We start from the raw sequence: 14,656 nt of genomic DNA on the forward strand, positions 1-14,656 counted from the left end.
AATAGTTTCCGGAGTGGCTTTCAAAATAAAGCACAACTTATTACGAAATCTACAAAGTTTTTTTCAAAATCGAAAAAACCTTATAACAGTCGTATAAATTGATTGTCTCGTTAATGTATTTTGTATTTTGGCGTTTAAATATTTTAACTCCTTCACTGTCGTAGAAGATGATTTTGTTTGTCTACTTCCGGTTTAGTGTCCTCTCCCATTGTTTGTCTTGACTCAGCATCACCTTCGCGCCACCTGTTTCTGACATGTCCGCTAAGCGAGGAAGAGGAGCCGGCTTCCTCCCCTTGGATGTGTCACCTCGGGAGGCAGAACCGAGTCACCGACTACCAGGTAGGAATATCTGCCTCATTTATCATTTAATATCATAAAATATCTTAAACTGTATTGCTTGGGACGGTGTTTTTTTAAGTCCTTCCTTGCTGTCGCCAAACCTCCTTGTAAAAGTTGTCATATTTTGAAAAGAATGTGCTCCTTTCGCAATATTAACCACAGCTGATGCTCAACAAAATACAATATACATTTAGTAGCCTCTTGACTTCGAATCGGCGTATATTAAGAAGACAAATTCAACGTTATAGAGCAGCTCCGGCGGACGAAATGGAACACACGACGGTAAAAGCGCTCATTGGGCGCCGCTTTAGGGACGCGTTAAAGTGGCGGATAAATGAAAGGAATTCGGCTCAGGCGCTATTAAAGTTAAAGTTAAAGTTTAAAATACCAATAATAGTCACACACACACACTAGGTGTGGTGAAATTTGTCCTCTGCATTTGACCCATCCCCTTGTTCCACCCCCTGGGAGGTGAGGGGAGCAGTGAGCAGCAGGATTTAACCCCCAATTCCAACCCTTGATGCTGAGTGCCAAACAGGGAGGTAATGGGTCCCATTTTTATAGTCTTTGGTATGACTCGGCCGGGGTTTTGAACTCACGACCTACCGATCTCAGGGCGGACACTCTAACCCAGTGGTTCTTAACCTTGTTGGAGGTACTGAACCCCGTTAGTTTCATATGCGCATTCACTGAACCCGTCTTTAGTGAAAAATAAAATGTTTTTTTTCCTTAATTTAATCTTAATTTATCAATATTAATAATTTCATGATTAATATTAAATAAATACTAATAAAGATATATGTTACAAACAGAAAGTTACAGGAATGTACACATGATCCCGTGTTTACATCTCATTGTGCAACATGTGAATGTTTTAGTGGGAACTAAATGCGATATCGGAAAGGGGTAAAAATTATTTCCAAAGCAGGACCTCCACCCAGACATACAATATTAGTACACAGCTCATGAAAAACTATATTTTTAGTTATTGTCATTGTAAGTGGGCCAAAACACTTATAATCCCATGGAAATGACTGCTGTCATTTGATTTTATTTTATTTTTATTTTTTTTAATGTCCTGCCCAGCTGCTCAGGAAAATCATATAGCAGATGTAGATGCCCATATGAGCTGTTCAGATTTACTTTACAAAAGAGAAGTGTAGGATACTTCTCTTGTTGCCTTATTTGTATTTTGACTTTATTAAATGTATTTATATTATCATTTGGTGCAGCCGGGCCGGAGCAGGAGGGGATAGAAAGAGAAAAAAAGGAAGACAGAGGGGGGAATTGTGGGGACAAGAGGGGGATTAGACAGAGAGACAAAAACAACAACAGCAAACACAACAACAACAACAACAACAGAGCAACATCAGCAAATACGACATGTACAAATATGATGGTAAAAGTAATAGCAAATAAGCAGTTAGCGAAAATAAAAAATAATACAGAAATGATAATGAGCATTATTACACTAAAAATGGAGCAATATGAATACCAATAGAAATAGTGCTATTGATAATAAACAATACCAACACTTTACCTTTATTATCAACAATACAATTGTTCAAATGCAGCAATACATATACGTAATGATAACTTGAGATACGAAAGAATGCAGAAAAATGGAGGGGAAGAAAGAGAAGCAACCTACATTAACCTTGTAGATTGTTATAGTAACAATAGGTTAAGCTTTGTCAGTGTGCCATGTGTTATACCCAGTTTACCCTAGGGCAACAACGTTAATATATGTTTGATGAAACGTGATTATGTGCATGAGTGTATGTGTGCATATGTACTTGTATATGTACAGTATGTGAATGTGTGTTTGTACAGTGAATGTACAGTGTCATTTGATTTTAATAATAAAACATCCATCCATTTCTACCGCTTGTCCCTTTTGGGGTCATTAACTTGGTATTTAGTCAGGTTTGGGACAGGTGTGCTGCTGGTGTGGCCACAGTGTGCACATCTAAGTTAAAGTACCAATGATTGTCACACACACACTAGGTGTGGTGAAATGTGTCCTCTGCATTTGACCCATCCCCTTGTTCACCCCCTGGGAGGTGAGGGGAGCAGTGAGCAGCAGCGATGGCTGCACCCAGGAATAATTTTTGTTGATTTAACACCCAATTCCAACCCTTGATGCTGAGTGCCAAGCAGGGAGGTAATGGGTCCCATTTTTATAGTCTTTGGTATGACTCGGCCGGGGTTTGAACTCACAACCTACCGATCTCAGGGCGGACACTCTAACCACTAAGCCACTGAGCAGGTGTATTGAGTATTGCTGTTTCAACACCGAGCACATGTTAGTTGAACTGTTTGTTCCCATTCGCATGTGTTTGAAACTATACACTAAAGTGCCCTTTGGTACCTATAAGGTGTGACGATAAGCTTATCTTATCTTGCGGACAGGCTGATGATGACGATGTCCATATTTATATGTTTTTGTATTGTGACAGTGTTGTGTTTCAGGTGTGTGTGTGTGATGGACAAGAGGTCGGAGCGTCAGTAAACCCATGGCGTACACGCTGGGCGTCCTCGACGAACAGGACCGCCGACCCTTCGTGTCGTGTTTGCTGGGCTTGTACGGTTGCCGGTGGCGACGCCGGCAAAGGAGCGGCGCCGGGCCGGCAGACTGCTGCTGCAGCAAGGTCAGGTGACCCCCACGCTTTCTGTATACTGCGTGAGAATTACTGTCCTGGTTTAGATGATCGAGCTTTTTAATGGGGTCAAGGGACAGGCTATTGTCTCCGTGGAAACGGGGGCAATAAAAAGAGCAAGCTGATTAAAAAAAAAAAGAATTATCCTGTTTGGTGTCCTGACAGTGGGAAGGCGCTTACTTGGTCTTGCTGGTGGCGGCCTTCTGCCTCACCCTGATTTTTCTCTACTTCTGGGTCCAAGCGAAGAACGACTACAATGACTTTGATTGGTGGGTGAAACACTTCTCACAACCAAACTCCTGACTTCCTGCACTCAACGCACGCGTCGTCCCCTGCACGTCTACTTCCTGTTCTTCCCCTTGACTAACATGAGTTCCCGCCGTGCAGGTTCAACTTCGTCAACATGGGCTTCTGGTTCCCGTGGACTGTGGTGCTGCTGGTCATGGCTGCCGTCTTCTTCTCCTACACGGCCATGCTCATGGTGAGACGACTGATAGTGAGGCAGACATGTTGGATTTTTCAAAGCAATTATTACTCACAATATTTCATTTTTAATATGTGATATTGTTTTATTTATTTTATTTTAATAGGATTATTTAGAACAGGCGTGTCAAACTCATTTTCATTGAGGGCCACATCGCAGTAATGGCTGCTTTCAGAGGGCCGCTTTTTAAAAATGAATTGACATTATGCATGAGGGTAATAACCTGTGATTAATCATGATTAATCGAAATGCATATGCATTTGATTATTAGATTTTTTTAAAATATATAACTTGTTTTAATATCATAAATAAAGGTGACAAGCAGATATTTAACTATTTGTTTTTATCTCACAAAAATAGTTTTGCAATACAGTATATAATAATATAATTGGCATGATCAGATATTAAAGTTTAAAATATGCATTTTTTTCTGTCAAAATTGAAAGAACGAATGCATTTAGTAAAAAAAAAAAAGAAAAAAGAAGAAAAAAAAAGGATTTCATTGAAACTCATTTTTTCCAGGCTTTCGCGGGCCACATAAAATGATGTGGCGGGCCAGAACTGGCCACCGGGCCTTGAGTTTGACACCTGTGATTTAGAAAATCTCTTGCTAGCCTATATCATTTTAAAAGTTTTTGTCATTTTTACAGGGAGGAGAAATATAACCTGAGAGAAAAATCTAATTTACACATCTGTATGCACGTACAGCACTTAAAACTTGGAATTGAATTATGGAATGGATTACGCAAGGAAGTCAAACTATGATCAAGTTTATGAAACTGTTAGACTCAAAGTACAAAGAAGAACAACCTTGGATCTTATTTAAAAATAAAATAGAAAATCGTCTTCATCTCATCGGTGAACCATACTGAACTATTTATTGATGAGAACTTTAATTATTGTTAATTCACGTGTTTGATAATTATTTACTTATTCATTGTATATTCCTTTATTTACTCATTTATTTATTAACTGTAGTGTTACAAACAGAGAACAAACAAATAGGTTAAAACTGCTGTGATACGAAAAGGGGTATAGGATTAAATAAGCTCTGCTTCTTCCTACTCCTTTTCGGACGTGCTGTAATGAAACAACAGGAAATAAGTGATGCAATACTTTGTAACTGTATGCATGGTTGAAATAAATTGACATAAACCAACCAACAAACATATATTTAAAATAATTTTTTTCACATTTGTTTTTTATTCTTTTATTTTGCACCTTTTTTACATGATCCGAAAATGTTTTGTAACCCGATTTTCAAATTTTGTCGTGTTCACATTTTTGTTATTTTATTAGTATTGTTAATTTACTACATACTTTTTTTTACGTTATTAAAAAAAATACTTCTATTTTCAAATTTTTATGTAAATTTAAATTTTTTCAATTAATAATTTGTATTTGTATTCTTTAATTTTGACTTAAAAAAACATTTTTGACATATTTATTTTGAAAATGTATTGTAATTTGTTTTAAATAAGTTATCTATATATTTATTGCACGTTTAATGATCTATTGTACATTTTCATCATATTCACGTATTCTATAAAATTCCTCCATTTTCAAAAATGTCCCTTATGATTTTATAGTCAAAAAAATATATGCATTTGTGTTTTTTTCCTGGTATTTAGCAGATTTTGGTTACTTCATTATCATACATTTTTATTACCTCCATCCGGACCGTAATTTTTGTCAATGGTTTGTCAGTCTGTTATTTAACAACATAACTCAAAAAGTTGATTTTGATTAAACTTTCAGAAACGTGATAAGGAGAAAAGGATGACGTTTTGGGGCTGAATTTATAAAAATAATATTTAAAAAAAGTATTTCTTAAAAATGTATGATAGATACACGGCGTGGCGCAGTTGGGAGAGTCAAGTCAAGTCAACTTTATTTATATAGCACGTTTTCAACAACTTTTAAATTGAACCAAAGTGCTTTACAGGTTAAAAAAGCATAGAGCAAAAACCTGAGGGTTCCTGGTTCAATCCCCACCTTCTACCAACCTCACCACGTCCGTTGTGTCCTTGAGCAAGACACTTCACCCTTGCTCCTGATGGGTCGTGGTTAGGGCCTTGCATGGCAGCTGCCGCCATCAGTGTGTGAATGTGTGTATGAATGGATGAATGTGGAAATACTGTCAAAGCACTTTGAGTACCTTGAAGGTAGAAAAGCGCTATACAAGTATAACCCATTTACATTTATATAGCCTGGCGGAGGTTTTCTAGTCTAAAATTATTTTGTATCAGCATTTTATATTTGATATCTTGCAAAACTTACATTGTTACTAAATTTTTGTAGTGCTTTATCAAATGTTCTATTTTTATTTGCATGATTATGACAATTGTATTAAACCTCTGGGGTCGTTATGATGTAATAGCTCTAAATAAATACAACTTTTTTTTTTCTGAGTGAACTTCAGCCATAATAAAAAAAAAAACTCCATACATGTCATGTTTTTATTTTATTTTAACCCTTTCAATGCCTATTTGATCTAATTACGTCATTTTTTTTACATTCAAAAATATGCCTAAAATTAGGTTAAATAATCAAAAGGCTGGGGCAAAGAGCAAATACTAATAAGGTTACTTATAAAACTATTACTTTTTTTTGCCTTATCAGATTTCCGGGTCACAGATTTTAAAAGTGCAAAGAATTAAATATAATATGGAATAACAGAAATTGAACGCGTTCCCCCCAAAACTAAAATTTGAGTCAGATATTGCTATTGTCCTTTAAAAAAAAAAGTCTCATTAAGTAGCTGTCCAACATTTTTTTCAGAAATGAAAATAGAAAAAATGTCCCGAACGGAATGTACACGGACCCCACTGCACTATATCCTTTTGCGTTTTCTCAATTTAGGCTTTCTTGTTGGAGAAAAAAAATAATTAGTGCTTTTTTTCTCCCGACATGAAACACAAACACTTTTGTTGGTCTTTACTGCTTTGAACTTAAGTGAACACATTTGGCGGCGTGTTTGTCAGCGGGCTTTGAAGCAATTACGTAACAGTCGACGACGGCTATACAAAGCAAAAATAAACGTTTCCGACTCTTTTAACGACGAACAAAGTTTCGGCTGTCACCTTTTTTTTTTTTTTTTGTGGCGTCAGGTAAGAGTAGCCCGGGGCTGCGTGCTCCTAAAAACGTTTGTAATGATGTGAAACATTGCTTCTTTTCAGCTCTTGGCCCTCTGCTTGCTGTCCCACAGGCAAACACTGTGTTTACATTGGCTGCACAAGGTAGGCTACACTGACCTCAGATCAGATCACATGGACATGTGTTGTTAAATGGGGTGTACCTAATGTAGTGGCCTGCGTGTGTGGTCAGATGGGCGTGACGGTGAGTCTGACGTTCGCCGTGATGGCGACCTGCGTCATGAGCGACCTTTGGAGTCAAGGGTGGAGCACGCTGCTGCTTTCCTTCCAGGTGACGCGTTCGATTCCCCTCGTTTTCAACCAAGGTGATCAAAAAGGTCAACCGACGAACGAGATTTCTCTATAGAATCTCCTCTATGGTCAACAAAAGCACCTTGAGGATTCTGGCGGGAACTCTCGTTCAACCCTTTTTCGATTACGCTTGCACCTCCTGGTACCCTAGCACCTCCAAAACCCTCAAATCTAGACTCCAAACATCCCAGAACAAGCTAGTCAGATTACTTCTAGACCTCCACCCCAGATCACACCTCACTCCTACCCACTTCTCCAAAGTGGGCTGGCTCAGGGTGGAGGACAGAGTAAAACAACTTGCACTGAGCCTGGTCTATAAAATCAGCTACACCTCCCTGATACCGAAGTACATGTCAAACTACTTCCTTAACGTAAATAACCGCCATAAGCACAACACCAGAGGGAGCTCCACTAACCACGTTAAACCCAGATTCCGATCTAACAAAGGTCTTAACTCATTCTCCTTCTATGCCACATCAATGTGGAATGCACTCCCAACAGGTGTAAAAGAAAGGGCATCTCTATCCTCCTTCAAAACCGCACTAAAAGAACACCTCCAGGCAACTTCAACCCTAAACTAACATCCTCCCTTCCACATCATACCGCTTCGGATTGTAAATAATCAAATGTAGACACTTTTTTTTAATACTTTCTGATCTCTCTCTCTATGTCCACTACTTGCTGTACATATCCTACCAAGTCAGTCCTACACTGTTACAATGTCCATTTCTCTGATGATGCAATTGTTGATGACTGAAGTGTTGATACCAACCAATCCTAAACCCCCCCTCCACGTGACCACAGGTGACGGCGCCCTATTTGCATGTGGGCGGAGTCTTACTGATGACGGCGCTGGCCTGGCCGGTAGCGCTACACTTCTTTTGCGTGGGCAGCACAGGTGAGGGCGTGGGGTCTGTGGATCTTCTCAGTTGTACTAGTGATGGGTGATTCTTGAACGAAACCACTCTTTTGGAGGGAAATTGCACTTTTTGATGGGGAATTGTGCCTATAATTCACAATCCTTATGTAAGACAAGCACATATGGAGGTTAATTTGTGTTTTTTTTGACACTGAATTATTTTTACATCAAATTTAATTGAAAAAAAATAAAAATTCAGTGTTAAAAAAATTACATTTATAAAAATTCAGTGTGCAAAAAATCAGTGCTATAGTGTGTGTGTGTGTGACGTCACACCTGGTGGTCAGACTTTAGGGGTGTGGGAAAAAATTGATTCGAATTCGAATCACGATAGTCACGTTGTGCGATTCAGAATCGATTCTCATTTTTAAAAAATCGTTTATTTTTTTTGTAATATACTTTTTTTTTTTTAATTTTTATTTATTTATTTTAATTAATCAATCCAACAAAACAATACACAGCAATACCATAACAATGCAATCCAATTCCAAAACCGACCCAGCAACACTCAGAACTGCAATAAACAGAGCAATTGAGAGGAGACACAAACACGACACAGAACAAACCAAAAAGAGTGAAACAAAAATGAATATTATCAACAACAGTATCAATATTAGTTACAATTTCAACATAGCAGTGATTAAAAATCCCTCATTGACATTATCAATAGACATTTATATATAAAAAAAAAAAAAAAAAACAACAATAGTGTCACAGTGGCTTACACTTGCATCACATCTCATAAGCTTGACAACACACTGTGTCCAATATTTTCACAAAGATAAAATAAGTCTTATTTTTGGTTCATTTAATAGTGAAAACAAATTTACATTATTGCAATCAGTTGATAAATTATTGTCCTTTACAATTATAAAAGCTTTTTATAAAAATCTACTACTCTGCTTGCATGTCAGCAGACTGGGGTAGATCCTGCTGAAATCCTATGTATTGAATGAATAGAGAATCCTTTTGAATCAGAAAAAAATCGTTTTTGAATCGAGAATCGTGTTGAATTGAAAAAAAAAATTGATTTTGAATCGAATCCTGACCCCAAGAATCGATATTGAATCGAATCGTAGGACACCCAAAGATTCACAGCCCTATCAGACTTCAAACCTGACACTCATACTTGCCAACCCTCCCAAATTTTCCGGGAGACTCCCGAATTTCAGTGCCTCTCCCGAAAATCTCCCGGGACAACCATTCTCCCGAATTTCTCCCGATTTCCAGCCGGACAACAATATTGGGGGCGTGCCTTAAAGGCACTGCCTTTAGCGTCCTCTCACCTGAAAAGGAGACTATTATATACGTCTCCATTATCCATAGGTTTCTTTATAACCCATAAAGTAGGCAGGCACGGAGCTATTTCTCAGCGTGTGCTATAGTGTGTGACGTCACACCTGGTGGTCAGACTTCAAACTTGACACTATTAAGCTGTTGGTGCACAACGTTTTCTAGGACTTTGCCTAAAAATGGCAGGTTTGATAGAAGCCGATAGTTCTTCAGTACTGTGACATCAAGACTAGACGGGTCTTAACGACAGTTTGTTTGTTAGTTAGATATGGGGCCGTCTCCAAGAAGAAGCGTATGTTTGACCTTGGCACTCGGAACAGTTGCTATGTCCGTCTGACGCTTTGTGCTAACTTGTTTCTGTGTGTGATATTCAGTCTGATTTGGCTGGGACAGTGGCAAAAATCTGTATATTAACTTTATTCCGGGTGAAATTACACCACGGCCATGGATACCAACATTCTGACTTGGCCTTGGCACCAAGTCCATTGCAGGTGTCTTTACAGAGTCTTGGAAAAGACACAGTATCATTTCAGCCTCAGGTTGAGTGTAACATTTTTTATCACCATTTGATCCGGAGGTTAACGATTACTTTTTACCACTGGATTCCACCGGGAGTGTCTCATGGAGTCCTTTTTCGCTTTCCAGGGAACAAATCTTTGCTTTTAGCGCACATTTTTCTTGTTGATATTTCCAACAGTGTTTACATTCTTGTTGATATAGCCAACAGTGTTTACATTCTTGTTGATGTATCCAACAGTGTTTACATTCTTGTTGATGTATCCAACAGTGTTTACATTCTTGTTGATATATCCAACAGTGTTTACATTCTTGTTGATGTATCCAACAGTGTTTACATTCTTGTTGATATTTCCAACAGTGTTTACATTCTTGTTGATATAGCCAACAGTGTTTACATTCTTGTTGATATATCCAACAGTGTTTACATTCTTGTTGATGTATCCAACAGTGTTTACATTCTTGTTGATATATCCAACAGTGTTTACAGTAAATTCTTGTTGATATAGCCAACAGTGTTTACATTCTTGTTGATATATCCAACAGTGTTTACAGTAAATTCTTGTTGATATATCCAACAGAGTTTACAGTAAATTCTTGTTGATATAGCCAATAGTGTTTACATTCTTGTTGATATAGCCAACAGTGTTTACATTCTTGTTGATATAGCCAACAGTGTTTACATTCTTGTTGATATAGCCAACAGTGTTTACATTCTTGTTGATATAGCCAACAGTGTTTACATTCTTGTTGATATAGCCAACAGTGTTTACATTCTTGTTAATATATCCAACAGTGTTTTTAGTAAATTCTTGTTGATATAGCCAATAGTGTTTACATTCTTGTTGATATATCCAACAGTGTTTACATTCTTGTTGATATATACAACAGTGTTTACATTCTTGTTGATATAGCCAACAGTGTTTACATTCTTGTTGATATAGCCAACAGTGTTTACATTCTTGTTGATATAGCCAACAGTGTTTACATTCTTGTTGATATAGCCAACAGTGTTTACATTCTTGTTGATATATCCAACAGTGTTTTTAGTAAATTCTTGTTGATATAGCCAATAGTGTTTACATTCTTGTTGATATATCCAACAGTGTTTACATTCTTGTTGATATATACAACAGTGTTTACATTCTTGTTGATATAGCCAACAGTGTTTACATTCTTGTTGATATAGCCAACAGTGTTTACATTCTTGTTGATGTATCCAACAGTGTTTACATTTTTGTTGATATATCCAACAGTGTTTACATTCTTGTTGATATATCCAACAGTGTTTACATTCTTGTTGATATATCCAACAGTGTTTACATTCTTGGTGATATATCCAACAGTGTTTACATTCTTGTTGATACATCCAACAATGTTTACATTCTTGTTGATGTATCCAACAGTGTTTACATTCTTGTTGATATAGCCAACAGTGTTTACATTCTTGTTGATATAACCAACAGTGTTTACATTCTTGTTGATGTATCCAACAGTGTTTACATTCTTGTTGATATATCCAGCAGTGTTTACATTCTTGTTGATATAGCCAACAGTGTTTACATTGTTGTTGATGTATCCAACAGTGTTTACATTCTTGTTGATATATCCAACAATGTTTACATTCTTGTTGATATATCCAACAGTGTTTACATTCTTGTTGATATATCCAACAGTGTTTACATTCTTGTTGATGTATCCAACAGTGTTTACATTCTTGTTGATATATCCAACAGTGTTTACAGGGAGTCATTGTTTGGGTCACTCCTTCAGTCATGTTGAGAGGGGTTGTTGTCGCTGACTCGTCAGATGAATTGTAAAAAGTATTTTTTTTTAAATGCAATAAAAATTTGCTTAATTTGCTTAAAAGAAAAAGAGAGATGCATGATCTAGAATGAACTTTCATCAACTCAAGAGGCGATGGAGCAGCAGCTCTCTCTGTGATCACGGCTAAAAGTACTTTGTTTGCATTAGCACTTAACAATATTGCTAACACTTGGTTAATATTCAGGTCACAAGATGTAAATGGAGTATTGTTGGCGCTTTTTGGATGGTTTTTCAGAGGGCTTTTTGGGCGAAATAGTGTATTCCCATTAGCTGCTTCAAATGCACAAAGAAAAGAAAGACATGTGTACTTGTCTTACCTAATGATTGGTAATGATAGGCAACATTCCAAAAAAAAGTGCAGTTCCCCTTTAAGAACTTAAAGAAAAGTTGTGCGGATACTAACTTTTTCCTTTATCTTTCATATGCAATTTGTTGTGTTGCGCAGTCATTCTGTTTTTTCATAATTTGTTTTGCAGATAAAAGCCAAGTTAACAAATCTGAAAAGTTCAACAGTGAATAGTTAAGTTGTCTTTATAATTATTATTTTTTTTAGCACTATGTAGTTTAAATAAGTGATATATATACTGTATATATATATATATATATATATATATATATATATATATATATATATATATATATATATATATATACAATGCAGAAATTATAATGCATGTTATTTACACTTAATTTATTTAGCTTATAATTTTTAATTATTGTTAATTAATTAATTTATGTAACAAACGGAAGAGACGTCCGGGAGCCAAAGGAGTCGACCTGTTTTAGTGAGCCTAGTCAAAAGTGTCAACTCTCTCAAAATAGCCGAATGGCCCATCGAATTTGTTTGTAAGCAAAAAGAAGAAACTTAGCTTAACAGTGATAGCTTCCTACCTTAGCAGCGAGCATAAGAATGTACATAAGCAATAGAGAGCACCAAAGAGTCAAATACGGAATGACTGAAAAGAAATATTTTTAATGCTAAGTACACATTGCTAACATTGATAAAATGAATATATGTATGCTAACCTATCATATTTGTTGTAGTGTATAATTTTGTCTAAATGTAAGTGGTTGCTTTTAAAGTCACACACACATTGTGGCAGTGACAAAAAAATATTGAATTAGTTTTTCTGTTAAAAGTAGATTTAGAAAATAGAGTAACTCACTTTTCAACAAGTTTTGGTAGATTTTCCACTCCAGTCCTGTAGGGTGCAGGAAAATGAAATGAATGTCTTTTGAGGATTTTTACAATAGAAACACAGGAAATAAGTTAGATATTCACACAATTCATCACAAAAATTTCTGCTAATTTGGCAGTAAGGCGGGGCCTAATTTTGACCGTCTACCTGGTCTTCCTATTGGTCGTCTACCTGGTGCCCCTGGGCTTGTACTCTCCATGTATTAGACCGGAAGGGACCCTGGGCCCCCCACCAGGCCTAATTGCCCACAGAGGAGCCCCCATGGTGAGCGTGACGACAACACCCTAAAAAAACTCAAAATAAACGTTAAAACATGTTTTGGACGATATGTGTTTCTGTTGTCGCTAGCTAGCTCCAGAAAACACACTAATGGCGTTCGAGAAGGCAGTGGAGGCAGGAAGTGACGGCTTGGAGACGGACGTCACCATCAGGTCAGTTTGTGACGTAAACTAAGGGTGGGTGTATCGATCCAATTATCAGTAGTGTCGATACCAAGGTGAGTATCGGTATCAGATCGATACTTTTGTTGCAGTTTATCGATGTTATACAAGCATTATTTTGTATTGGACTACAGTGACTTTTTCCTATACTTATTTTAATACTGTTATATTGTATTGGCATATAATCTTAATCTAATATTTTATCAAATAAAGCAATTAAGAAATTATTTGTAATTAAAAAGTATTAGTATTGGTGATACTAACATCAGATTTACTTGGTTTTGTTTTAACTTTTGGTATCAGATCGATACCAAAATTCGAACTATCGCCCTCCCTTAATATAAAGGGATCTATTTCCATGTTAAGTAAAGACTTACAAGAACTTGAAATAATTGAAAATGCTTAAATTATACTTCAAGGTTTGAAAAACGTCTTAAAAAGTGATTAAAGTGTTGCCTAATTGCGGTTTGACTGAACATCTTTTGTTGGATTAAGAATTAATATTAAAAAAAAGAAAGAAAGATTTTAACACATTGGTAAACAATACAATAAAAATATATAAAAATCATCCCAAAACATAATCGACCCTAAACAAATAAATAGAAAACATGGTTTGGTTCATTATATACTGTATATGTTGTAATTATCAAAAGGATTATCATATTTGATTATACCTTTTGATTCCCGAGCGCGGCCAGCGCTGCTGCTCACTGCTCCCCTCACCTCCCAGGGGGTGGAACAAGGGGATTGGTCAAATTCAGAGGGTCATTTTACCACGCCTAGTGTGTGTGTGTGTGTGTGACTATCAGTGGTACTTTAACTTTAACCCATAGTCTCGACTTCATGTGCTTAATGATTTCAAAGTTTTGAAAAGTGCTCACATTTTAAATAAAGTGCTTGAAATGATAATTTTTTGTCTTTCACAATAAAAAAAACCCCCACATTTTCCCAACACAGATGAAATATTATTTCTGTTTATAACACCAACAGCTTTGACGGCGTTCCCTTCCTGATGCACGACCGTACGTTGGAGCGAACCACCGACGTTCGCCAGGTTTTCCCCAACCGGACCGACACCTCGGCGGCCATGTTTATGTGGGCGGAGCTACAGAGTCTCAACGCCGGGGCCTGGTTCCTCTCCGTAAGTCATCTGGTTATTGATGACGATGAAACTTATTGACGGATTTCCACCCCCAAAGACTGATCCCTTCAACACGGCGAGCTCGCTAGGAAAGGAGGAGCGTCTCCGGGCAGGAAACCAGTCCGTCTGCAGCCTGCTGGACTTCCTCCAGCTGGCGGCTCGCACTGACAAACTGGTGATCTTTGACCTCTACCAGCCCCCAGAAGGACACCCGTACAGGATGTCGTGGATTCAGCGCACGCTGGACGTCATCCACAAAGAGTCGTCCATTCGGCCATCACAGGTGACGTCACGGCGCCTTAATAATCTTATTGTTGGTGTCACCGAGCTTCAAATAACTTTTTGCGATTAGTTTCTTGCACAATTCCGATTAAAAACTTAAAATGAAAAAA

At 37.2% G+C, this 14,656-nt stretch overlaps 1 protein-coding gene across 3 annotated transcripts in view; it reads left to right on the plus strand.

Annotated features, from left to right (window-relative positions):
• The first annotated feature begins 229 nt into the window (after positions 1–229).
• The window catches only part of LOC133651072 (glycerophosphodiester phosphodiesterase domain-containing protein 5-like), a 21,651-nt gene continuing 7,224 nt past the window's right edge, over positions 230–14,656 (plus strand). For 2 of the 3 annotated variants that reach the window (XM_062048992.1, XM_062048995.1), the window contains exons 1-11: positions 230–339; positions 2,799–2,990; positions 3,165–3,268; positions 3,387–3,480; positions 6,663–6,722; positions 6,811–6,909; positions 7,734–7,827; positions 12,802–12,947; positions 13,032–13,114; positions 14,114–14,264; positions 14,323–14,547. In XM_062048992.1, the coding sequence (XP_061904976.1) occupies positions 2,856–2,990; positions 3,165–3,268; positions 3,387–3,480; positions 6,663–6,722; positions 6,811–6,909; positions 7,734–7,827; positions 12,802–12,947; positions 13,032–13,114; positions 14,114–14,264; positions 14,323–14,547 (1,191 nt within the window). In that variant the 5' untranslated portion in view covers positions 230–339; positions 2,799–2,855. The remainder of the gene's footprint in view (positions 340–2,798; positions 2,991–3,164; positions 3,269–3,386; positions 3,481–6,662; positions 6,723–6,810; positions 6,910–7,733; positions 7,828–12,801; positions 12,948–13,031; positions 13,115–14,113; positions 14,265–14,322; positions 14,548–14,656) is intronic. The other variant, XM_062048993.1, reaches the window with a different exon arrangement.

This window comes from Entelurus aequoreus, linkage group LG05 (assembly GCF_033978785.1).
Source record: "Entelurus aequoreus isolate RoL-2023_Sb linkage group LG05, RoL_Eaeq_v1.1, whole genome shotgun sequence".
Classification (NCBI taxonomy): Eukaryota; Metazoa; Chordata; class Actinopteri; order Syngnathiformes; family Syngnathidae; genus Entelurus; species Entelurus aequoreus.